The 27792-nt window shown below is 37.7% G+C and overlaps 1 protein-coding gene across 14 annotated transcripts in view; it reads left to right on the top strand.

Moving 5' to 3' along the window:
• Positions 1 to 27792, top strand: part of fat1a (FAT atypical cadherin 1a) — a 93563-nt gene that overhangs the window by 22166 nt on the left and 43605 nt on the right. For all 14 annotated transcript variants that reach the window (XR_014605039.1, XR_014605040.1, XR_014605041.1 and 11 more), the window contains exons 3-4: positions 2594 to 2908; positions 20354 to 20415. Coding sequence is in view for 9 of the 14 variants with exons in the window: in XM_084106738.1 (XP_083962864.1) it covers positions 2594 to 2908; positions 20354 to 20415 (377 nt within the window). In the remaining 5 variants the exon portion in view is untranslated. The remainder of the gene's footprint in view (positions 1 to 2593; positions 2909 to 20353; positions 20416 to 27792) is intronic.

The following is a 27792-nucleotide window of genomic DNA, read 5'->3' as shown; positions in this document are numbered from 1 at the left end:
CATCTCTAATGTTTTGAGATTGCAAGGTGGAGAGCCGAACAGGTGACTCTGGCTCAAAGCAAGCAAGTTTAATAAAGGCATTGTACACTTACAGGACCATAAGACGATCTATAGGAGGTATTAGGTTCCCACTTAAACCTATCAGAGCCACTTATCTGCTTCTAAGGATACCATTATCGTGGCAAAGCATGATGGGTATGGGATTTTGTGGCTGTGAACAGCCAAAATGCTATTAAAAGGTCCACTTTAGGTTTTATAGAGTTAGAGAAAGAAACACAATATGTGTGAAGTGATTTATACTCATTTGTGATGAAGGTCAGTCAAATATCACTTTATCTTAGTACCTGTGGCGGAACAAATGAATCATTGGTGACAGATATGCTTGATTAAGGTGTTTCTACAATGGCTTCGGTTCACGGAAATGTTTGCTTGATTAGGAGTGGCACTTTAAAATAAAATGAATTTATTATAAAAAAAAAAAAATGGAATGATCAGTTTTGAAATTGACATAAATGGGAATATGTATAACAGTTTAGTTTCATGTTAATTCATGTTTAAAAGCATAGTTAAATGTAACAAAATAATATATTTAAAATGTTAAACACGTTAACTACTTTTTTTTTTTTTTTAAAGCATTGCCTATTTTATTTTAATGGTATTTTTTTATTTTAATCAATACATTGTTAATTAGTGTCCTCCTAGTCCTCCATAGCATACATGCTAATAGAGCCCCTTTCACACAGCGCGATGATCCCGACAAATTGCCGGCAAATTGCCAGAACGCCTTCTGTGTGAACGCAAACACGACCCGGGATTGATGCTGGCATCGATGCCGGGTTGGGGACCTAGTAACATTGCCGTGTTCAGTCCCGGAACAAGCGCTGTGTGAACAAAAGCCGTTATAATGCCGTGTCGTAGTGATGACGCTGAAGCCGGGATCGTTCGCCAGCTGTGAAACGGTACGTAATGCGCAAGTTTATGATCGAATCAGAGAAAAAATTGACAAGCTTGGTTTCTCGAGAGAGAAATCGCAGCTCATAAGCAAACTTAAGACGCTGCTGAGACATTACAAGTCACATCGATGTCACGTGTCTTTACGGGATTTTTACGGGTTGTGTGTGAACGCACTCTCAATACTTCAATACCATTCAACATTCTTTCCAAAACCTTCAGTTATTATTAAACTCTGGTAAAACTAAGTGTATGCTTTTCAACCGTTCACTGCCAACACCTGCTTGTCCACCTAACATCACTACGCTGGACGGGTCTGAGCTAGAATATGTTAAAACATATAAATATCTAGGTGTCTTGTTAGACAGTTCTCTCTCCTTCCAGCCGCACATTAACAAACTAAGATCTAAAATTAAATCTAGAATTGGCTTCCTCTTCCGCAACAGGGCCTCCTTTACTTATGCTGCCAAACTTGCTTTGGCGAAAATGACTATCATTCCAATGTTCGACTTTGGAGACGTCATCTATAGAACTGCCTCAAACTTTCTGCTGAAAAAACTGGACGTGACCTACCATAGTGTCATACGTTTTGTTACAAATGCCCCTTACAATACCCACCACTGCAAGCTCTATGCATTAGTCAGCTGGCCATCATTAACTACTCGGCGTTTAACTCATTGGTACCAACTTATTTACAAGTCTCTGCTTGGTAAAGTCCCGCTGTACTTAAGCTGTCTAGTTACCATTGCTCTACCTACTCGCAGTCTACGATCTAGTAGGTATATCGCCTTAGTCACCCCGAAAGTCTGCACAACATTCGGCCGCCAATCCTTCCAATTTGCAGCCGCCAATGACTGGAACGAATTACAAAAAACCCTAAAACTTGAAACACTCATATCACCAGTTGCCTTTAAATTACTCCTTTCTGAACATCTGACCGATCTATGTACCTGTTAATTGTCTTCAATCTTCTCTCCCTTATGCTATGTCCGCATTGCACAGTGGACTTTTTTCACCTGCACTACTGTCATACCTGCTGACGTTCTTGTATTATTATTATTGCTCAGATATTTCTTAAATGCTCCTTTCCATAATCGCGGTCATATAATCCATGCACTTAAATGATCTATCAATTAGATACACTTTAATAAGATATACCTTATATATCCAGTAAAATGATTTACCTTTTTTTTTTTTTTCGCTAGTGCCTTAACTATGTTGCTCAACAGAACCACATATACCTTATCCTGTTTTTTTGACCCTGTATTGCCTTATTGTGTTTCACTGTAATTTGTAAATTTGCACTCCTATGTTCTGTGTATTTATTATGTAACTCTATGTTGTCTTGCACATTTTTCTCCTTATCTTGGCCAGGTCGCCGTTGTAAATGAGAATTTGTTCTCAATCGGCCTACCTGGTAAAATAAAGGTTAAATAAAAAAATAAAAATAAACTCTCTTGATTCCGGAAAATCTCTGGCAGTGTGAATGAACCGAAATCAAACGAACCCGGGTCAAATCCCGGGTCACTTTATCCGTGTATTTTCCAGAATCTTTGTGTGAAAGGGGCTTAGGTGTAACTTCAAGTTGCCTGTTGATTTGTCTTATGGGGACGACACTAAGATTTCTCCATGTTCTCCTCAGGTGTGATCCGGACACAAGAACTGCTGGACCATGAGACCGTGTCTCACTACTGGCTGACGGTCTACGCCACTGACCGCGGTGTGGTCCCGCTGTCTTCCTTTGTGGAGGTCTACATCGATGTTGAGGATGTCAACGATAATACCCCACAGACCTCCGAACCTGTCTATTATCCATCCGTCATGGAGAACTCACCCAAAGACGTCTCCATCATCCAGATCGAGGCGTTTGACCCGGACACGAAGTCCAGTGAAAAGCTCTCCTACAAGATCACTAGCGGGAACCCCCAGGGCTTCTTCAGCATCAACCCTAAGACTGGTGAGTGTATCAAAGAGCTTTGTTTTTATCTTACAGTCCTTCTAGTAGTCAATTTGAAGATGGTGCTGAGGTTGACAGGAATAGACTGTAAGATGTTTGAGGTAATCGAATTTTTCAAATGCAGGCTCAGAGTAGATATAAGGCAGATTTATCCCTAAATGACTCTTCACCCATATTGGTTAACCATTCAAATAATATCTCAGAGTTCAAGAATAAAATGAATGCTGAAATTTCAGGATCATACACAGTGGGGGGAAAAGCAAATATTTTACTTTTGTATAGCACACACACTTTAATTGCATCTGAGTGAACAGGCTTTAGTTTTTGTGCTATGATGCTAAAAGGAAACCATGCACTTTTGTTTTTACACTTAATTGTTAAGATATTGATACTTCTATTCTGAAAGGACACATGGTCAAAAATCACAGTTAAAAAATGTTCATTGTTACAAAAAATTATATTTAAAATAAATGTTCCTTCTAACTTTCTATTCAAAGAATCCTGGGGAAAAAAAAAGCATAAGCAGCACTGATAATAATAAGAAATGTTACTTGAATGACGACTGAAGTAATGTCACTGCTGAAAATTCAGCATTGTTCAGCATTACATTTTAAAATATATAAATATATTAAAATATATTTGAAATTGTTAAAATATTTCACAATATTACTGTTTTTACTGTATTTTTTTAATCAAATTAATGCCTTGGTGAGCATGAGAGACTTTCTTTCAAAAACATTTAAAAAATCTTACCGAGCTCAAACACTGTGTATGGTAACAAACAGCAATTCTGTTAATTATTTGTTCAAGTCACACTCAAATCAGTAATTCATTTCCCAGTCAAGCATGGTTTGCAGAGCTGATTTTGTTCGTTTTGATGCTACATCAGTACAGTGAAAATGGTCCATTAGAGTAGACATTCATCTACAGGACATATATACAAACAGACAGGAAGAGATAGGTTAGCTACGTCCTAATGGTCTTCTGAGATTCTTTGAGTGCCATCGGTTCTACTGAAGCATAAGGCTCAGTGAATAAGCTTATGAAGGCACACTTGCCTGCTGTCAGATCTTTTGCGTGTTCTTGTTTTTTCACCACCTCCCTCTCTCTCTCTCACTCTCACTCTCTCTCTCACTGTCGCTCTCCTCTCTTTCTCACTCTCTTCATGGATCACTGTGTACGCATATGGGGTTTACTAAATGGACCCACACTGAATATTTTATACAGCTATGGTTTCCCTCCCTCATCCTCTTCTCCCCCGTAGAGTAGGGGATGATTTTACCAGCATACCAAGGAGAACAGGCGTAAAAAGGTGCAAACAGCAAACTCAAAGGCCTGCAGCTATAGGAAACCTTGAAATGATTCACACTTCAAGTTCAGGACATTTCAGGAACATGTTGGGTCAGATTACCTAGCGCCTGCAATATCTCCACCATTGTTGTCTAAACTTGTTTTAGTGCTAAGAACAAATAACCTGTAAAGCTTAACTGAGGAACACTGTGATAGCTAGTGGCTACAATCCTATTGCTCCCACAAGGAGAAGAGAAAACAGACAAAAATGAGCCAACTATTGATTTACGCTATCGTTAAATTGTTCAGGGGCGGTATGATTTGTTTAATGTTTTTGAAAGGAAAGAAGTCTTCATAATTCATTTTAATATGCTGATTTGGTGCTTAAGAAACATTCTCATTATCAGTGTTAAATAAAGTGTTGCTTAGTATTTTTTTCAAACATTTTCAGGATTCTTTAATGAGTAGAAAGTTCAATAAAGCAGCACAATTATTTGAAAAAGAAATTATGTAATATTATACATTTTTTCACTTTTGATAACTTTTCACTTTTCTTTAAAATAATAAAATAAAATAAGTGCCCCCCCCCAACCTTTGAACGGTAGTATAAAGTAAGAGTATTGAGCTATAAATTAAGAATTTCATGAGAAATTTTCAAAGCAAAGTTTTAGACATTTTTGGAGATCTTTTCTCAAACTTCTGTGTGTGATATTACTAGGGTCTTCTTATGAAATCTTATGCAAACTTAAGCAAAAGTCTAATTTGCTCTAAATTCATTCCCATTGCTGTCTAGGAGGAACAACTGAGATATTAAAGTGATCTTGTTTGTGAATTTTTCTTTCCTATGGGTACGGGTCTCTGAAATCCACAATATTTCAAATCCACTAAGTGAGAATGTGATATGAAAAAGCCCACTGAAGCATTGTTCGACTTGTTCGACTGAACCTGAAAGCAATCAGTCTGAGAAACTGGCCCTGAAGTTTAATTTGAGTTGAAGGTTTTGGCCAGTCTGTGAAAGTTGGTGGCCAGCCTCTCTCACAGTGTTTTACTGACTTGTGTGGTCTTTTTTCCCCATGCAGTTACATATACAAATGTGAAGGTTATTTTTGCTAGCATTGGCCAATGAGTTTTCAGACCAAATAAGGGTTTGTCCTCCAGCAGACAGTGTTCTCTCAGTAACTGTTCCACACTTGGATTCGCTCCAGGGAAAGAAAGAAAGGGAAGGGAGGAAAAAAGAGAGGCAGTCTGATTTTTTTTTAGTTGAATATTAACTATTCCAGGAGCGGCAGATGTGTGGATTATAAGTGCATTTTTGTGTGTGTTACAATACGAAAGAGATAAGACTTCTATTTAGGAAATGTCTTTTTGCAACGCTTCTAGTTTCGTGTTCTGAAGTCATTCATAGTCATCAACAAAGATGGTTCAAAGAAGTTCCTGAAATATTTTGTCATCAAGTGCATATCAGATCTCTAGGAAAGGCTCTGCAAAGCATAACTGATCTCGTACAACCATATCGGTATGTAATGTAGACGGTACATAGTTCGTTAAAAGCACACTCACCCACCCAAATACTTACAGACTCAGACATAATATAACATAACTGGGAGTAATAAGGGATGGGTCCGTCTCTTCCTAGATAACAAACAGCTGCACAGTATGTACATGTCTGTAAATGAATGAAGTTCAATGGGGGAAATCTGTGACACAGACCTGGTTACATCATATTTATCACATCACCTTAGTTATGTTCTAGCCTATTTAAACAGTGTTTCTAAATAAAAAAAAATCAGCCTTAAGGCAATGGTTAACTATTAAAAAAAAAATCATTAATTGCAATAAAGCTGAAATAAAACGTAAATATTAGATAAAAAACTTAACTGAAAACTAAAACTGAAATAAAAAAAAATAAAGGTACATAGGAATATTTTAAAAAGATAATAAAATGTCAAAAAACACATGAAATGTCTACAAATTAAACTAAAATTAAAACGAACACTATAGAAATAATAGTGCCTCAAGGTTGATTGGTTTGTCTGGTTGAATTTCCTTTGGCCCATATTTACTTATCGTGGGTGATGAATGAACAAGATAATGCTTTCCCTGCTTTAATAAGCATTTCACAATAACCAGGAGTATAACCCATTTAATCATGACTTGCACTACAGTTTTGAGCTTAGAGGGAAAATAAAAGACTCCACTTACTAACACAGAATGAAAATGGAAGAAAAAAAAAAACATTCACTATCTCCTTACTCCTTAGAACAAAAAGGAAAGCTCAGAGGGAAAATGAAAGACTCCACTTACTAACACAGAATGAAAATGAAAAAAAAAAGAAAAAAAAACATTCACTACCTCCTTACTCCTTAGAATAAAAATGAAAGGTTCCAGGCACCACCTTAAAAGTAAATGAAAATCTTCAGTTGTGGTTGCCTTTAAAAAAACTAAATGTAAAAAATGTAACAAAATAATACATTCAGAATCTAAAAACTTTCATGCAACGCTGCAAACCTGCAGCATTAAAGTTTGTTATTTTTATTCATCTAAGACAGGGATGGCCAACTATGTTCCTTGAGATCTACTTTCCTGCAGATATTAGCTTCAACCCTACTCAAACACAAATGAACAAGCTAATCAAGGCCTTCAGGATTACTTGAAAGCTACAGGCATGTGAGTTTCATCAGAGTTGGAGCTAAACTCTTTTTGAGGGCCAGAGTTGCCCAGCCCTAAGTTAAGAGGTCACACTGTGAGGTTTCAGTGTTCTATTGGTCACACGTCTTCACGTGGTGCAAATCACTGGTCAGAGTTCACCAAGCTTGAACTTTGGAATGTAGAGAACTTTGCACAAGCTTGTTTCTGATTTCCTGCATTTGTATGAATGGAAGTCAATAGAAAGAAAAGTGTAGTGTGACAGACCCTTTTTTCCCAGGTAAGGCAGAAGACAAGCATGGTGTGTCATCTGCTCCAAACTAAGAGATCCACACTAAATCTTTCTACACGAGTACAAGTGTGAAAAAGAAAGAGTGTGCAGTGTTGTTGTCTACAACAGTGTTGTTAGTCATTTCAAAAATTCATAACTTCCTTGCAACGCTTAAAAGCACTTCATGCGATATGGCTCAAAGCAATCAAGCAATTAACTCATAACCCTTATCACAGGCTGCAATAACACCATAGCTACCTGCGTTGTATATATTTGAACAAGGTTTCCATGAACGCTTCATTGACTATAGAGTTTAATTGTCATCACTGCTGACCTCTATTATTAGTATTTAAATTTTCTGCACAAAACGTCACGCCTGACGATAAAACAGTTAAATATACAGCAGGCCAAAAGCTCAGTAATTACATGCTCAGAAACAGCAGAGCCCTGCGCTGGCTCATCTACAAAGCTGCCCTGCAAAAAATAGGACCTGTGGGAAGAAACAGAATAAACATGTTTTTTGGTTTGCTGGTAAATCGGTGAAGAGCACATCTGCAGCCTTGGTGTTTGATTGTTTATTTCTCAGCTAATGCTGTCGTGGTGAAAGAATTTCCCTTGCAGTGATTTTGAGTGGCTCAATATCACGATATGCAATATTATCGCCTTTTTCAATTTTTTGCTATATATATAGGGCTATTGTATTAGTAGCCTATAATAGTTAGTTCTGGTCCTCAAATCTAACTGGACGAGAGGCTCTCTAAGACTGCTGATATTTCACCGGTATCAGCACTTCTCGTCTCTGCGCGTTCTAGACAGGCTTGTCAGTCAGTGAAAATTACATTATAACACCATCATTCATTGTCGCCAAGTACATGGAGTCTTAATTTAGTAGAAAGGGGCCAGTTGGTGAAAAAAATACATTCTTAACTCTTGTTGTCATTATAAGCTTTTTTACACTTAATGCATGTGTATTGAATGTTAAATAAGAAGGGCATAGCCTTATGAAAAAAGAAAAAATGCGAACATTACGTTTGCAGTGTTTGCTTGCGTTCCTCTGCGGTTGGCTTGTCAGTATCCCAATATTACAATATTGCGGTTATCGCTACAGCCCTATTCTCAGCTGGCATATTTGGTCACAAAAGCACCTTGGACGATATTGACTGGTTGATTTAGTTCTGTGTGAGGTAACTAAGGGCTTGGATGAGAGTGATTTTTTTTCTTCCTTTGGCAACAGTAAACAGGTCTTAGTGCTGCTTTTGTGTTTCATTGAAGGGAACATGTCATGGAAAACAGGATTTTCCTTGATCTTTTGTTTCCTTGAGTTTATTGTGCTATGTAGACATAATCGAATGTGCACAACACAAAGCTCCCACACAGTCCATTTATAGAAAGCTGTAAAATGACTTGTTCAAAAACACACATTTATATGAGCACATTTCATCCATCCATCCATCCATCCATCCATCCATCCAGATGGGTAAATATAGAGGTAAATAAATAAATAAATGAAATAGTGATAAATAAAAAGAGAGGTAAATAAATATAGATATTATATATATATATATATATATATATATAGATTATATAGATTATATAGATATTAGTTATATCTCTATTTATCTCCTTTATTTATTTATTTATTTATTTATTTATTTATATGTAGACAGATAAATATGGATATATAAACAAATACAGAGAGAGAGAGAGAGATAATGTATTAAATATTTTTTGAAATCAGACAAAAATAAAGGACTTCAGGTAAAAGACAGTCAGGCAATAAAGAAAATTCAAAATACAGCCGCCTTAAAATTCCAGCTCATAACATCTGAAGACTGTAATTTTCTCTGACACCTGTGCACCACAGCCACACTCAACAAAAAGCACTAGAATTTTCCATGGAGATAGCTGCCAGAGAAACATGGATCCCTGTTGAATTTGTGTTTTGTCCTAGAGCTTCTTTCACAGCCGCAGATTTGTTCAGCGAGTGTAGCTAAGGATAATGACATGCACTGCAGGTGAACAGATTGTTCCAGACTTTGAGTCAGGTCATGCAAAAGAACCCGAGTCTGGTTAACCTGCTCACACTGACCTCAATCCTTTCCTCTCAGGACAGTTAAAGTGATAGAGTGAGTGTTTGGGTGTGCATAAATATGGTATGGATCAAAGGTGGGTAGTAACGAGTTACATTTACTTCGTTACATTTACTTGAGTATTTTTTCGGTAAAATTGTACTTTTAAGAGTAGATTTAAATGTGGGTACTTTTACTTTAACTCGAGTACATTTCTAATGAAAAAACTGTACTTTTACTTCGTTACGTTGGGCGACGTTCCTCTCGTTACTTTATTTTAACACTAGAACTCCCAAGGCGGTCATTTTGACCGTTTTTAAATTTTACAGTACAATAACTTTGTTAAAATAAAATAAATGTGGCTGTAGGACTCTGACTTTTCCTAGATATGTGTATATTTTATTCTGACACTGTTATTTTATTAAAATCACAAAACACACAACAGTTCTGACTATTTCTACCTAGAATGACCATAACGGTCATTTTGACCGCACGCATTATAAATATCATAAGTCCGCTACATTGCAAGTTTCGCGGAGGGACTTCATCACACGACTGGCGAGCGAACTTCGCTCCGACCACATGGAATCAAAAGCCATACAACTGGAGGAACTGCAAACAAAATAAAACCAAGGAGACGTGCCAAATGTCACAAAAGTGTGTGGGAGCTGCACACGAAAGGCGGTGTTTACCTGTGTGGAATGTGCGTAAGCGTCAATGATGCGGGGTGTTTGCGCCGTTCAAATGGGCAGTTAACCTGATTTTGTTCATTCATATTTTTTGTTCACTGAAACTAATCGTTCTAAAGCAGTTCATTTTCTTGTTTAGCTAATGTTCATGTTTTTTCTTAGCCTGTTTGTATACATTTTCACATTCATTTGAATTAAAATTTTGTGTCCTGTTTATTATTACCTATCATTGTAGATCCATTTATTTTTAGATTTTGTATTGATTATTGAACTTATTTACAAACAGGGCTGTACTAAACGATATGAGCTTTGACGTTTCCTAACTTTTGTGCATGTCTTTTCACGTGGTGAGTGCGGTGAAAAAAATATTATCTTGACGCAAAACGTCCTCAAATAGAGGCAGCGCCTGTCGGGGGAATCTTTCTTTTGTGCTTGTTTTAAGGGCTATGACGACAGGAATTAAAAGCTTCATTGGAAAAGAAAAGGTTAACATGTACAATAGATATGACATGACGAAAATAACGTTCAGTACGGCCATATGAACGTCAAAGTATGAACGGTCAGAATGACCGCTATGGTCGTTCTAGTAGTTATGGAATTCCGGTAGTTCTAGTGTTAATGCAATACATGTTGTTAAATGCGTAGTTTATACCAAGTGCGCTGTATCTTTCTTCTGGGCATGAGCGATGCTCAATTCACAAATGAATCACTCTTGAGTCGATGCTGTTCAAAGACTTCATCAAACAAGTTGGCAGATCTGTCTAAATCGGTTCGCGAATCAGTTTGAATGATCTGTTCTGTTTCCTGCACGCACTGAATCGTCTGAAGTGCTTTCAAATCACAATCGACTCAGGAGTCGTAACAGGAAGATTCTTAAAGGGGTCATATAATGTCATTTTTGTACAAGCTAATATGATTCTTTAGGGTCTAAATTAAAAGTTTGTAATATACTTTAATTAAAAATTCTCATTAGTATTGTAAGAAAACACTCATTTTACCTGGTCAAAAACAGCTCTGTTTTCAGCACGCCGTTCAAGTGCATGTGTCTTTAAATGATAATGAGCTTTGCTCACCCCGCCCCTCTGTTCTGTGCGTACACCGTTTGTAACACAATAACACAATAACCATAACGCGTTGTTCATTATAAACATGGGATTATGAATTAAATTGAGAACGTCATACATAGAAAACATGCCGTAATGTACCCTGAGTGTAAACAGTCGCATTCATCGTGAAGCGTGCAGCAAGCGATTTGCAAAGATTAATATAACGATTAATATAAAGGTCAATAAAACGTTACACTCACTTCAGTTCTTCTGGAGGTGCTGCAGGAACACGAATAGTTGGTACTGATCCTTTTTTCAGGAGCAGCTTTTACCTCGTTTGTAAAGCAGTCTGGTGAAATGATTCGCGCAAACATGAAAGCATTGACGTTGATCGTGGGGAATATTCCCTTCGAAAACAAACTCAGCCACTGCGTCTTCAGCTGTACGGATTTAGAAACATCAAAATGACTGCTGTGTTCGTTATTACACCCAAGAACAGAACACCACAATCGCTTAGACGATTGTGGTCTAAGCGATTGTGCGATAGAATCGCCAGTCGGCGCGTGCTATGATTGACAGCTCGCTCACGAGGGCGGGTCTGTGTTTGAAACGCTGCTGTCAATCAGCCATCGTGGGAGGGGCGTCGATTTTGTGACGTCACAATATCGAACAGCTTGATTTGAGACAGGAGGAAACATATAAGAAGATTAAAAAAAAACCACTGGATGGATTTTTATCATTTTATGATGGTTGTGTACAGGCACTGCCAACACACATTTCAGTACAATCATCTTGTAAAAGTGCATGTACCATTATATGACCCCTTTAAGGTCTTTCCTAGAGGCCTTTGCTCTGTGTAAGGTGTGTGGGCAGTTTGCTAGCATCTCAATATTTTCCTTTGCCCTGTTGAAATGCTTTCTCTCAATGACTGCACTACATTTTTTTTTTTGCTCGACTGTATATGTAGTGTAAGAGATATTCTTTCTACGCTCTACCTGTCAGTGAAGAGAAATCAACCTATCTGCTTGAAAGCTCCTTTCAGCCTGATTTTCGAATGCACCCCACTGAGTTGGACTTCGAACGATGTGATAAAAGAAAATCCTTTATGTGAGGGAGTGTATTTACACAAGTGAACGTAACTACTCATTTCTCAGAGTGAAAGCGCATGTGTCGATCGAGAGAGAGAGAGAGAGAGAGAGAGAGAGAGAGGGAGGGAGGGAGGGAGGGAGGGAGGGAGGGAGGGGGGGGAATCAAATATCAGTATATCCTTCATGTCAAATGCCTTTTCAGCTTAAAGGGATAGTTCACCCAGAAAAGAAAATTGTCATCATTTACTCATCCTCACTCCAACCTATATGACTTTCTTTATACTGTGGAACATAAAAAATATATTTTAAGGCTTGTTTATACTTTTCAATGGGCTCCAATATTGTTTGGTTCCCAACATTGTTCACAGACAGCAGTAAGTCATACAGGTTTAGAACATGAAGGTGAGTAAATGTTCATGTATGAAAGGCCTAAAGGGATAGTTCAACTAAAAATGAAAATTCTATGAAGTATTGTAAACCATGCATGTTTCAATTAATATTTCATGTATTCAAATTGTTACAAAAGACATTCAGACATTGTCTTGTGAAATGTTTGTCCTTTTAAATTCAGTGTCATGTCATCTGTATTCATCATTGTCCATTTTATTGTAAAACAAAGGTGGACAGTAACAAAGTACATTTACTTGAGTACTGTACTTAAGTACACTTTTTGAGTATCTGTCGTTTACTTGGTTATAATTTTTTCTGGAAACTTTTTACTTTAACTTCACTACATTTGAAAGACAAATATCGTACTTTTTACTCCACTACATTTCTATCAAGGTCCTTGAGTAGAAAGTTGTCAGTCAGGGGATGATTTTGGGTGCAGAGGTTGCATTTTGGTTGGAAAATAAAGTCAGATTGACGTCAGAACCCGACAACAGACGTTGGATTTTGGTTGGAAATGAAAGTCTGGTTGACGTCAGAACCCGACTGATGTTGGTTTCTGGCGTCAACACAATTTTAATTTTCAACCACAATACAACGTCTGTCCGACGTTGGAGATTAATGTCAATCTGGCGTTGGATTCTGACATCAACCTGATTTTCATTTTCAACGTTGGGTTTGGTCTTCTTAATACGAATTGTGTCATTGTTTTGGAGCACACTAGCTTATAGATAACAGTAAAGCTAACATATTCATACTAAAAGCCAAAAAACTTTAAATAGGGCACTATTTGAGGGAACAGCCATTTGGGTGTGTGAAACCATTGTGGACGTTATTGAGTGCACTTATTCAATCTCACATTCAATCCCACTACTGGAACTGTGTTCTAGAAATACATTTGATATTGATATGAGGGTAGGTAGGCAGGCATAGATTCAGAGGCATAAGGTACAAGTATTACATACAACAATAATAAAACAATGCATTGACATTTACTGTTTACTTTTGATACTTAAGTAATTTTAAAAACAACTTTTACTTAAGTAAAAATAGGTCTTTAAAACTTTTACTTGTAACGGAGTAATATTTGACCCGTAATATCTGTACTTTCAGTCAAGTAAGGAAGTTGTGTACTTTGTCCACCTCTGAATAGCATATCATTTTAGACAGCAAAAACATTTTATTCGACAATGTGTAAGAAAAAAAAATGTTGTCAACAAAATTACTTACACAAATGTTTGTCGAACACTGATTATACTCAGTTGGACTTATTTGCCATAAACTATTTTTACATTTTTGGTAACTGAAATAAAAGTGAAATAAAATTAAAATGTAAACATGGGATGGAAAAACGTAACTTAAATTAAATGTTGCCTTGGCAGCGAACTGAAATAAGTTGAAATAAGTCAAAGTATTAAAATCAATAAACCTGAAGTAAAAAATAAAGCTATATAGAAAAAACTAATAAACATAACAACATTTTGAAAAACTACAATTAAATGAAACAAAACTGGAAAAAAAGCTAATTCAAAATATTATTACTATTTTACTATAATGGTATATAAATAATAAATATAAAAATGACACTGCACATGTTGAGTGTTATTTTTGGACCTTGGGTGTGCAGGTAGTGTGAGAATGGGAATTATTTCTCTAGCTGGCAGGCACAAGTAGAAAGAAATGTGCTCAGTACAATGCTGACAGCTCTTGTTCTGGTACAATCCACACACACAGACACACACACACATATTCCTGGAAATATCAGATCTCTGGTGTAATACCCGATATCTGCATTAGCTCTCTATTTGTCCTCTTACCACAGTAGTTTTAGCTCTCTGTACTGACTATATCAAGAGCACTGGCTGCGGGGCTAGAAATCGGCTCAGGTAATTAGAAGTCTATGAGGCACCTCTGTGCCTTTGAGCTCTGCTCTGCTTGTTTAATAGGAGTGAAAGGAGGATATAGCTGCAATGATTCACAAGGCCTGCTTTCCTCTCCTCTTTTCTCCATTCCATTTTCCTATTAACTTTTAGTAAGGGCCTGCTTTTTTTTTGTTATGCAACAATGCCATGTGCTCTTTTCAAAGGGTTCAACCCAAAGCAGGGGAAGCTTGAAAAGAAATGGATACTATGTCCAACGACTTCCTCTTGGTTCCTGCCTTTTAGGCTCCCACAGTTGGCACGAGGCACAAAAGGTTATTAAGAATGCAAAACTAAAGAGAGGTGCAGCGGGGGAAAAAAAACCCACATCACTCCCCCTCCCTCACACTCATTCCTGGGGATAAAGTTGCAGGGTTTTAGAGGCTTGTGAACATATCCACCGGCACACCTGTCCTGTTTGTTTACTGCTAACCTACGGATTTCACACACCAGATATCTCTCTGATATTCAACCCAGCCGAGTGAGCGAAAGTCCATGAAAACATTTGACCTCTGACAGAATCTTTGCATATGTTACGCAGACAATTAGCAATGTGATTTGCCATTGTTAAAGAAGCTTGTAATTATTAGTATCCCCTCAATGCTAAAATAATTTCTCCTTTTCCAATTTAACATTCAGAGACCAATGTAAGAAAGCCATTTATAGGCTGACTTCCACTATGGCGCTTGAGTGACCTGACATTTCAACTTCTGAATCAATCAATGATGTGTTTGGGGCGGGACTAACTGCATGAACACTAGAGTGCTGCGTTTTTTTGTTGGCCAAGTTAGCACCCCATGTGGTTCCCTTGACAATAAGGCAAATGGGCTTTTCCATTATTATTGCAGAAAATAAGCTTTGTGATCAACAAAAGTTTATGATTCTTACACACTTCGTTCATCAAGATAATCTTCACAAATCAACCTAACTTCTAGGAATTTTGAAGGCTAAATATAATCAGCAGAAGTATAAAGCTAATTTTAGGCTATGCACAAAGATCATTGTAGTTGTATGACTTTAACGTCACCTCCTCTAAGCTTCTAACAACTCATTCAATCTTTATTTAAGATTTAGTTCAAATAGTCTGCTAGAGAGTAAGTATAATAACTTGTGAGTAGTTGCGTTTTTCTGTTTGGCATAATAATGTTTAATAATGTCCACAACAACTCCTTAGTCCCATTTAGCCACTTTTTAGCAAGGGCCTTTTGCAAGACATGTAAAAGCTTTTAAAAAATCATGAGTGGGGTATTATTGCTTAGGGATGCACCGAAATTTCGCCTAGCAAAAATTTTCAGCAGAAACAGCTATTTTCGGTTTTGGGCCGAAATCAGAGACTGAAACGGATGTTTAATTAGTGCTTCTCCAATGGCACATTTTGACTGTTCAGCATCTGTTTTGTGCACACAACGTGGATAGTCTACAACAGTTAAACATGTCAGTTCTGTGGACACTATAGCTCTGGATTGACAATATTAATTTCTCGATTTTAATAGGCAATTATATGATTTCTCTCTAAAATCTTTGTCTATGCTGTTTTCTGTTGATGCTTGAACAAAGCTTCACCAAATATTTGTAGCGATCCAATGTGCCATCCAATAATCTCAAAAAGCTTTGTGCTTTGTTACTTTTAATATGAAGCAAAGTTTCAACTTTATAATTGTCAATTACATTACAAAATTCAAACAATAAATTACATTTTGGCGCTCTTTAACAGACAGATGATGACAGATCACTGTAGCGGCAGCACGGATGAATCGAACGATCATCTCATCTCCTCTTTACTAGTTACAGCACGAAATAAACATGGGTGAATACCAGAAGAATCTGGAGTAGTAACAATTCTATTATTAAAAAGTTGATGTAAGAACTGCCTTATGTGCAATTTAAATGTTTGTACAACTCAGTTTTAGCTATTTGATTATTAAATAAGTTTGATTAATTAATTTTTTTTTCTTTCTTTTTTTTTCGGTTTTTGGCCAAGTGAATTCTGAATTTTTGGTTTCTGCCCAGAATTTATTTTGGTGGATACCTGTTATTGATGTATTTTATGTTGTAGAGGAAATTGTGAAAATATCTTGAGTTTGTGTTAACCATAGACCTTAATTCAGGTATTTAACCAAAAACCCAATAAAAAAAAAATTATTGACTTTGAGACAATGGAACTGGAAATTCAAAAATGGCGACTCATTTCCGGATTTTAGGACTCATTCCTGCAGCACTCAATGATCATCATTTTTGCGATTCCTTTTGGTGCCACTAGTGGTGCAGAAGCACCTTATCCTTAAAGGACGGGGCAGATACTTTTTGTGGTAGTGTGACATACCTTGTGATGTAGAAAAAAATCAATGCAGCAGTCTTAATGCGAACATGACCTTGCACACACATGCTTGCACAGAGGCAGGAATGCAGTGATTTAGTGTAGTAAATCCAGGTCGTCCCCATGCATGAGTGAGCCTTGAGCTCTGGAATACTCAAATCAGAAAGAATGTTTTGAAAGAGAAATTATCTGCCAGGGATTTGTCTCTTTATTCTTGTTCATTCTCTCTCTCTTCCTGACCCACACTCTAAATGGAGTTAGTACACCGAATATAGCGGAGGTCTGAAAGCTCAGTGTTGTTAATCTCAGTCACTCTCAGATAGGAATTTCCTACCATCAGCTGCCCCATTTCCAGGGGCCTTTGGTTGCTAAATGCGGAGACTGAGCTGAAGCCACCGGACGAGACTGATGGGATTTATTCTGATCATGTCTGCTTTATACACCAATGATTTAGAGAGGACCTATTTTGATATATATATATATATATATATTATTTGAGATTACCATTTATTTGAGATTTTACATTTATTCATGTTTCATGCAAACTTTAATGGTGGCGTATCCCTAATAGTTGCCGCTGTTGCTTATGTCATCTTTAATTGCAAGCTCTGATTGAAAATGAGTTACTACTTACTAGGTTTCTTTGCCACTACAAATCACTGTTACTGTAAATGCCTTTAACAGGTCCTTTATACGCTATTTAATGTAAACATATAGTACATATAGTTGTGGGAAACACATTTATTAGCAGAATAATCTAAAAAAATTCAGCATTTGCATTTTTATGACTTGTCTGAGCACATATTTGTGTGTGTAGTGTGTCTTTGATATGCTCTATTGAGTATTCTGAGGTTAATGGTGTAAGGCTAATGTGGGGCTTTTTCTGAGAGACACAAACCCAGCAAAGACTCCTTTCTCAACTTCAAGTGTTGCCCTTCTTTCTCTCTCTCTCAGCTCTGAAATGGCTGCCATTCACACACACAGTATGTGTTAGAATGGGGAGGAGGGTTAGGGTCCATTTGGGAACGTTGCCCAGGTCTGCCCACTGTAGAGCACATCTTTGTGTGTGTACTCATTTATCTATGTAGCTGTGGCACGGACTGTTTTGTGCTTGTTAGTAGGCCTTGAGAGCATTTTGTATGTACATTCATCTGTGTTTAATAGCGCTGCATGTGCGCTTCTTTAAGTGTGTGTGCTTTAACATGTGTTCGAGACCCTTAATGAGGAATGTGGCACCTCAGTCTAAGATACGGAGTGTTGCATTCCTGCCGGCTAAATTATACCTCTTCTAAAGTCCATCAATGGCCTACCGACTGAGTAAGGGAGAGTTCAAGTGAGCCAGAAAGAGAAAAAAACCCAAGCAAAAGTGTTTTAGAGGAAAGAGTGTCATTTACTGAGGCACTTAGATGCTCTTTTTTTGCTGTTTTCCTTCTGATTTTATCCTTTTCTTTTGTCCTGGGGCAGTGTGGCGGCACTATCATTATATGTGAGATTTCTCTATGGGTTTATTGTAGGAGTACAGTGGTTAGCAGAGAGGATTTTAGGCGAGGGTCACGCGCTTGCGCTCAGTGAGACAAGCACTAACTCTAAGTACCTCAGACTATGCAGACAGAACAAATAATGAAATATTTGGGCAAAATTAATTTTCTTTCTTTCTTTCTTTCTTTCTTTCTTTCTTTCTTTCTTTCTTTCTTTCTTTCTTTCTTTCTTTCTTTCTTTCTTTCTTTCTTTCTTTCTTTCTTTCTTTCTTTCTTTCTTTCTTTCTTTCTTTCTTTCTTTCTTTCTTTCTTTCTTTCTTTCTTTCTTTCTTTCTTTCTTTCTTTCTTTCTTTCTTTCTTTCTTTCTTTCTTTCTTTCTTTCTTTCTTTCTTTCTTTCTTTCTTTCTTTCTTTCTTTCTTTCTTTCTTTCTTTCTTTCTTTCTTTCTTTCTTTCTTTCTTTCTTTCTTTCTTTCTTTCTTTCTTTCTTTCTTTCTTTCTTTCTTTCTTTCTTTCTTTCTTTCTTTCTTTCTTTCTTTCTTTCTTTCTTTCTTTCTTTCTTTCTTTCTTTCTTTCTTTCTTTCTTTCTTTCTTTCTTTCTTTCTTTCTTTCTTTCTTTCTTTCTTTCTTTCTTTCTTTCTTTCTTTCTTTCTTTTTATTTGCTCCCGCATCTCCCAGCTTCATTCTTGTTTTTCTTTTTCCAAAAATGGCTGAACTGTAATTTTCTTTGGCTAGCTTAGCCTGCGACCGTTTTTTTTTTTTTTTTTTGGCCCGGGAAGAAATGGATTGTGGGTACGAACATGGGCGTCTGTTTAGCAGCATGTTCTTAAGGTCCATCCAGCAGACGTACACCTCAGCAGTACACACATACGCTCACGTGGAACGATATCTAGAGGAAGGGGCTTCATTTCAGCCGAGAGATTTGTTTTAGCTTAATATGCATATGCAATATATATTCATGTTAACTCATGAAATAGTATTTAATAGTGGAAAAGAGTCATCTGCATATTCTGAACACCCAACTCCTGGGAGACATGTAAAAGCTAATTTACTCAGAATATCAGCCACATATTGTTTCTATACAAATCCTAATAGTGAAAAATAAAATTTGCTTGTATATTCTTATAAAACCTTGTTAAATGTGCCTATTTAATGTCCTTTTCCATTCAAGTTCTGTTCTTGGTCTATAAACGTAGCATTGCCTTTAATATAACTTTTTAAAGTGTAGAGATTTTGATGACTGCCCGCATTCAGAGTTTATTTTCATTCCCATGTATGACTGCGAGAGCAAAGGAGAGAGAGATGGTTAGCAGTCTAACACAGTTTTGACCAGGAGCAAGAGGCGTGTTGTGGCCAGGCTATTTCTGCTGCCTGCATGTGCACCATTGATGGCTTCTGGTTTCGGAAATCCTTTTTTTGCACTAATCAGACGTGGTGCGGTCGGCAGGCGTCTCTCGTGTGGCCGGGGCTGGCAACGTCAGCCGCGTGCTCTGCCCCATCTAATGTACAATTATACTGACGGAGAAACACAAGTCTGCTTATTATCTGCAATCGAGACGCTCTTTACAGAAATGTGTGCTCATTTGCATTGTTGTTCGATCTGCCTGTCTGCCTGTTTATAAACTCTTCTCCAGGTTCGGCACTTGATTTCACTTCCAGTTGAATTTCCTTTTAGCTCTGATTCTATTTTGCTGTATTATAAAGCAAAGCTCTTGAGAGAAACCTTCAAAAACCCACCACAGAAAAATATACACCTACTAACAGGTTCACACACGGAGTAAACGCAGTGATGGTTACATTGACATTTCACTCATCTTTTCAGCGTTTGAAGCTCTTTATAATGAGTGTTGTGTGTTTGGTTGAAGGTAGTGTGTGAGGTTTGCGTTGGCAGTGTGAGTGTGTGTTTGAAGCATGGCTATTTGTTCAGCTTTAAAACAGTCCTGACACAGGCACAATGCCATTTTCTGCAGTTCTGTGCAGCTGAATTTAACGTGTGTGTGTGTGTGTGTGGAAGGGGGGGTTTACTCAACAAGATTGCACCCAGAAGTTAAATAAATTTGACAAAACCTCCCTTTAAGAATGTCTAGGTACATCCTCAAAGATGAAATTGTATTATTACACTAACAAAAATGTAGTAAAAAAAACTTTATCCATGTCTTAATGTTGCACTAATTGAACTTGTTTTTATTTGGATCAAGTTATGATGAGTTTTAATGGGATTATTAAATTGTGCTCATGTGCTTGCAGGTTTAGTTGCCACCACGTCTCGGAAGCTGGACAGAGAACAGCAGGATGAACATATTCTGGAGGTAAATACACCTATAGATACATCCACTGATCACATGTTTACAACACTCTTCCTAAGAGCATACAATCACAATACTAGAAACGCATATTTAGAGAGGTCCTAAAAGGCTCCTTTTTTCTTTTAGTTTTTTTTCCCCCTTCTGGAATGTTCTGGGTTAAAGTTAAGCTATATGAACATCATCTGTGCTATGCTGTTGATTACCATAAGAAACAGTTTCTTTAAAACAACATGTACAGAAATGCTCTTGCAATTGAAGTCTAAGGGGCATGCATTGTACATTTCACAAGATGTTGTACATTTGTTACCATTCAAATACCATTCAGTTTTTTTTCTGATCAACAAGGCTGCATTTATTTGATCAAAAATACTGTAAAACAGTAATATTTTGAACTATTAGAATTTAAAATACCTCTTTTCTGTTTAAATATATTTTTAAAAAGCATTTTATTCCTGTGATGGCAAAGCTGAATTTTCAGCATCATTATTTCAGTATTCAGTATGACATGATCCTTCATAAATCGCCCTAAAATGGAGATTGGGTGCTAAATAAACATTTCTTATTGTTATCATTGTTGGAAACTGTTGTGCTGCTTAATATTTTTGTCTAAATTATACTTTTTTCAAGATTTTTTGATGAATAGAAAGTTCAAAAGAACAGCATTTATTTGAAATATACAGTATATATTTTTTGTAACATTACAAATCTTTACTGTCACTTTTAGTCAATTGAATGCATCCTTGCCAAATAAAATTATTAATTTAAAAATAAAAAAATCTTACTGATCCCAAACTTTTGAACATTGGTGTATAATAAAATATATTATTATGTAATGTAATTTCTTGCAAATTTAAAACAATTTTTAGCTGGCCTACTTTATTGCTGAACCCGGTTTTGTAGTTTAACCTTCAAAACTTTAACCTAGAATATTATTTTAAAGGGAACTCCTTGGGAGCAAAGGAAACATCCAAATAAGGGGGAAATGAGTAAAAAAACTTCAAGGCACAGGCCACCAAACTAAACTGTGCACGTGAGTGGATTGCATTTCCCCCCTCCATTCCCTCCAACGTGCTTCTGTGGGGATTTATATATCCGGTGTGTGTGGAGGGTAGGTGTGTGTGTGTATATGCATGTGGGGGTTTGCCTTTGTTCTCTCTCAGTGTACCGTCTCGGGATTAGGCAGGCCAGAACAGGAAGCGTCACCCTGCCCAGCCAAAGTTTATACTTGTGGATTTTAATTGAGCTGCAAGCTTCTCTCACTCTCTCTCTCACTTTTTTCTCAATAACTCTTTACCACCCTCTTACTTCCTTCCCCAAAAAACAACCACAGTTTGCTGATACTTCAAGTCGTGCACAGAAGACTTCAGAGATTGATGCTCCTTTAATTATCGTTATAGATTGTGCAATTCAAGGCCTGTGGCATTTCGTTTAATTTGCCAAATTTGCACCATCCCTTCCCAGTTCTTTCATGCCCATTTCTGCAACTCTAATTGTTTTGTAAATGACAGGAGGGTTGCGGACAGGAAATGAAACCAGGGAGGATGGTACACCCTGCAGCATATGCTCATCCAGTGTCTGTCCTCCCTTCTTTTCTCCATGCCTCAGTGATGTGAAGAGCTCCTCTTGACTTCAAAGCAAAGCCTGCTGACCAATAGACAGTAGGCTTGTAATTAGCTAATGCCAACAATTCAGCTAAATATTAGTAGTGCCAAGATCCCCTCAAGGTTAAATCTGTTTCACTGGTTTTTAATTAACTAAGTTTTTTATTTATTTTATTTTTTAACTGTCGAGATTGGAGTTTGGTGGTGCGTGTAGTGTTATTCGATGTGGATGCTGTATATCAGCTGTCTTAACCTTAAGGAGCTGTAAAGAATGCTTTTCACCTAGCATTGTCTTTTACCCTTTTAATTGCACTTTTAAATAGAAAAGCAAGGCTGCATAAATTGGGGGCCAGCACGATCACATTTAAAGTCTCTGGTTTTATCGAGTAGATACAAACACATATATCCACATTGGAAGAAATTGGAGCTATCTGCTTTTTGTAGCATCAAAGATATAACTGAAGCATACTTTCAGCTTTAGTATGAACCATCTTCCATGAATTTGTGGTGTAATTTAGTCCACCAGTCCATTCAGTCTCCTAGCTTGTTTATAATGCCTGATCAAACAAAAACATATAATACATATAAAAAAAAATTTTTTTTCTTTTTTTTTAAATAAAGCTATTTCCTGTTAATGTGCGAGACTTCCGACATTTATTAACCACTATCGATAATTAAAAGAATAGCTTATTTCCGTAAATGGTAAAACTATTTGCACATCAAACCAGTGTTTATGATTACAATAATAAATGAAAATAATATAATAAAAAGCAGTTTTTAATATCAAGCAGCATAACGGACTGTTTTTGTACAGCTACAATAAGCTACAATACTGGAAGTGATTAACACCGGAAGCTAGGGGTGGGCGATATACCGGCAGTACAATTAACTGGTAGAAATTTGTCAGCCGGTAGAGATTTTGGACTATCGTGACGTTGCCGTACTGCGCCATCATGAAAGCTTATCATTTGTAAGGAATTTTAAGCCTTGATTTTAAACCGTTCAAGCGCAATAAGCAGCGAAAGAGGACTCATTTCGCCACATGTGCTCGCTTTCTGAGAGACCGTTTTAGAATGCACCCACCTGAAACAAGCGCACATACAGCCGCTGCTTATAGAGCATGCGAGTACTCAGTTTTGCTTATATGCTATTATGTGTTAACTTATAAAATATTAATGGTCGTAATAACATATTTCAGACTACATGTATCATGAAGCGATTTTGTAGGATTGCCCATTAAAAATTATTTCAGTCAAAATAATTACTTTGAGGTCCTATGCAAGCTCAACAGGCAGACTCAATTGGTCATTACAGCTGCACTAACCCCCGGTTTCACAGACAAGGTTTAAACCTAGACCCAGACTAAAATGCATGTTTGAGCTGTTTTAACTGAAAGCAGTTTGCATTGACATATCTTAAAATATTGTTTTGTCTCAAGATGCACACCGGTAATGTTTTTTCTAAGGCATGTTTATAAAAGCCATTTAAATGTCCTAATTTAAGTAAGGCCTAATCCTGGCTTAATCTAAGCCCTATCTGTGAAACCAGGCCTATATTTATAATCTCTACAGCACTGCCGCTAAAAGAATATTAAAATAAAATAAAACTAGACAGACTGACTAGTCAGTTGGATCATAATGTGATTTTTTGCATATATTTCTCATGTTCAGAGCAACTGTCTTCTTTGTTCAGACACCTTCTTGGACTGTTATGATCTCATGTTAAATTTGATTACCACGCTGCTTTAGACCGGCTGAGGGAAAGGCTAATAAACAAATGACCGTCAGTCCAGTCACTGTTCACACGCATTCTTCTGGATCCTGTTTCTCCTTTTTTTTCTCGCACTGCTCCGGTGGCCCACTGCAGTAGTCATGACAACCCTGGCAATTTGGGTTTTTGGCCGGTGTTTAGTCAGGGGTCCAGCAACAGGAAGTTGTTTATTGACATCTTCCCTCCTGGGGTCTTGTCTCACCCAGCCTCTCACCCAGGAGTCTGGCTGTCTCTCTCCCAGGGGCAGTGCAATCCTGCTGGGCACAGCACTGCAGGGGACTGGGGAATGAGCTGGTGCTCAGGGTTTCGCTAAGGTTAGTTGGAGGCAGAAAAGGCCTGTGGGGGAGGGAGGGGCAGTTATATGAGGCCAGGGTGAGGGCATTTGAGTGTGTGTGTGTGTGAGAGATAAATGGGAGAGTGCCCTGAAAACTTTCACACACACTTAAGAGCTGGGAAGGAAGGTGTAAGGTGAAAATGCTCCTAGAGGGGGAAGGGAATGAAATTTGAGAAAATAAAAAACAGAGAGAGCTACTCTGGAACATGTTGAGGCATGCACAGCACTTCGGAGAGCCTGCCCTGTTGCTCTTTGAACTTCTAAAACCAAACAGGAAAATATGCCCACGATACACTTAAGTTGATTTGCAAAGAAATGTAATTTATTTCTGGGAATACACCCTGAGTGACTGAGGATGTAGGGCGTTACTTTGCCTGTTTTCCAGGCATGTGAAACATGTTACTGCCTTGCCTGTGCTGGAAGCTCTGAACACATTTATATTGTTCAAGATGCATGCACCTATTAGTAGTGATTCATTTCAATGGCTTCTGAATCTGTTCACTTAAAAATAAATCTATTCAGATTTGTTCACTGATTCATCCACAGTCTCTTTTTGCATGTTACATCATTACACCAGTAGAGACAATCCTTTTGTTTGTTATGAGTAAGTCATTGAATCATTCAATCAACAGATTCACCTTTCATAGCTCTTAACAGCAAACAACATGCAGTTTTGTTAATTTGTTGAGTCAGTTAGTTGAATATCTTTCACAAAAAAGATGCCTGATTTATCTTGTTTCTTTTTAATGAACAACATGGCCCATTTAGCTATGTTCAGAGTCTCAATGCATGGAACTGAAAGAGAATAATTCACCTAAAAGATTAGTTCAAAAGCACAGATTTGTCCACAAATGAAACACCACTATTGCTCGTAATTATGGGAATCCATCCCGGAATGAACATGATTGATAGCATGATGGTAGCTCAAACAGTGCATGGCGCTAGCAACACCAAGGTCATGGGTTCGATTCCCAGGCAATGCATGAACTGATTAAAATGTAAACCTTTAGTGAAATGTTAGTTGCTTTGGATAAATGCATCTGCCAAATGCATAAATGTCATGTAAGACAGCAAATCTTACGTCTTGTGGAGAGGTGTGCTATAACTTTAAAGCCTGGGACACACCAAGCCGATGGTAGGCAGTCGGCAGTTTTTGTGCGTCGTCCGACTAAGTTTTCTCAGTGTGTTCCGCACGGTTCCACACAGTCGGCTAAAATTGGTCCTCGTCGGCTTTTTTTCAGCTGTTTCGACATGTTGAATCGGCGTCGGACCGTTGGTGAGAGAGAGAACTCTGATTGGCTGTTCAGCTTAGTGAACGAATCAATGCACGAGAATAATAGCAAAACAGTGAGCAAAGAGGTCAAAACGGTACAGATAGAAGGCTGTTCTAATGTTACGTCATTTTACCTGAGTGTTCCTTGGCGAATATTTCAATATTAACATGAGCGGAGTGGAATAAAGAAAGTGTTTAGCAGGACTGATATTCAAAACGGTAAGCACGCACTGCTTTGTTTATGGTTTGTGTATCTGCAGCCGGCAGCGTCGGTTTCCCTTTTTGAATGACGAATATAGATGAATGTAACTTCAGAAATAGACAGTTGTCTCATTTACACGCAGGCGCAAAATACGCATTCTAGCTGACAGTCGGCTGTAGTTCTCTCTATGTGTTCAAGTGCAGCTTTTCTCCCCCGACACAGGCGACAACACAGTCGGCTTTCATCAGCGCTACTTCTTTGACGTCGGTTTGGTGTGTCCCGGGCTTAAGTGATCACACTCTGTATGATTTTACTCAGGCAAGCGCTACAGAAAATGTAAAAATCTAGTTATATAATTGATGTTCAAAGCAGACAAGGGAGATTTATTCATTATTGAAATGGAAATTTAATTTCAACTGTTTGAATTCTTTCCAGTTGCTGGAAAAGGTTTAAAAAAAGCAGTGCATTGCAGGCATAAAAACACGCTCAGCTCGGGAGAGAGGAATGCTGGAGCTGACCGAGTCCCTTGTCTTCCTATTCAATTAAATTTGTTTGGCCAAAACACTTGGACAGCACTGGACAGCTTTGAAAACAAATATACATTATAGGTCTACTCGTTCACACAAAAAGCTGGACCAGTGTTGAACAGATGCTTTAAATGTCTGTGCTGGCCTGTTATCTGCTTCAGTCTTAGAAAGCAAGTCAGTTCATTAGCAGGAAATAGTGTGTATGTCTGCATCTGTGTGTGTGTTTGCATTCATCAGCTTATGCACCAGCGTGCCATTAAGCCGCCTCAAATGGGCATTTTCCAAGATTAACTGAAGATATCCAGAGGAAATTAATGAGCTGGTTAACGGATACCAGCTGAGATTGGACACGGCTCTCTGAGCATGAGTATATGCTCAACAAACCAGCGTCTGCTTAATGCCACCGTCTCTGCTTGTTTGGAACAACTCCTGCACCTATTACTGTTCATATTGCTGACAAAAGTGCTTTGCTGTTAGAACTGATGTGCATGTGAACTTTTTTATCTTTTCGTTTTTTGTCAGTGTGCTTGCAATACAATTGAACTAAACCGATCTAATGCCTTTTTGAATAATGTGTGAAGAACTAATTTCTAGGTCTTTAAACAACACATTTGGATTAGATGATCAGACTAGCTTTGAGAAAAATATAAAGCACACTCATTTTGAGGACATGAAGCCTGTCTGGCTATCCCATTCATGATGGTATTTTTCGTCAGATGTCATAAGAGAAATTATGTAGGAAAAACTTCATACTCCAATCACACAGAGTAATGCATTACAGTCTGTTCTAACCCCCGGAAACCCTTCCCTCCTTTCTGCACATCTCTGAAAAGATTGCTTGACAGCTAAGCGCACAGGGAATTACTTCAATTTTGTCAGCCAATTGACTTAGATAGGAACACTTGCCCCTGTGTTCCGAACAGGAGATTTTTCTTTACTTCTGAACGACGATTGATTGAAGCGCTCACTATAATGAAGGTTTTCAATCACTTGTGTCAGATATTCTTGTGTGTGTTCTATTATTGTCCTGTGCACCTCTTTTAGTACCGCTCGTTTTGTCACTCTAATTGAAAATGTTCATTATGACACCCGGCTCTCTTGGGTTTTGGAGTTATTCGACATGAAAGGAAAGAAGAAAACTAGAACTGAGTGAATGAATTTTTCCTCCCCCTTCAATTACAGTATTTTCTATCAGCCCCCTGAAGCTTTCTATTTAAAAAAAATCTAACTTTTAAAGGTCCCATTGCATGAAAATTTCACTTTATGAGGTTTTTTAATCTTAATATGAGTTTCCCTAGCTTGCCTATGGTCCCCCAGTGGCTAGATGTTTTGATGGGTGTAAACCAAGCCCTGGGTATTTTTGAGAAAATGAAAGCTCAGACGGGCAAATCTAGAAATCTTCCCCTTATGTCGTCATAAGGGGAAAGGTTACCTCCCCTTTCTCTTCTTTGCCCGCAAAGAGAATTTGGCCCGCCCATGAGAAAATGAGCTGTGCGAGCGCGATATTGTTTTTTCCTCGAGAGACATCATGGCTTGCAAACGAGTGAAGCATGGCAGTTGCTCAGTGTTTGGATGTACAAATGAACACAAAAGTATTTTTTAGTTTTAGTTTCTCTCAAAGTCGTTCAATACTGTTTATGCATCAGTAAATCAAGCCAGTGACTAAACGATCA

The sequence above is a fragment of the Abramis brama genome (assembly GCF_963993115.1).
Source record: "Abramis brama genome assembly, chromosome: 2".
Classification (NCBI taxonomy): Eukaryota; Metazoa; Chordata; class Actinopteri; order Cypriniformes; family Leuciscidae; genus Abramis; species Abramis brama.
This window is presented reverse-complemented; position numbering and strand designations above follow the sequence as displayed.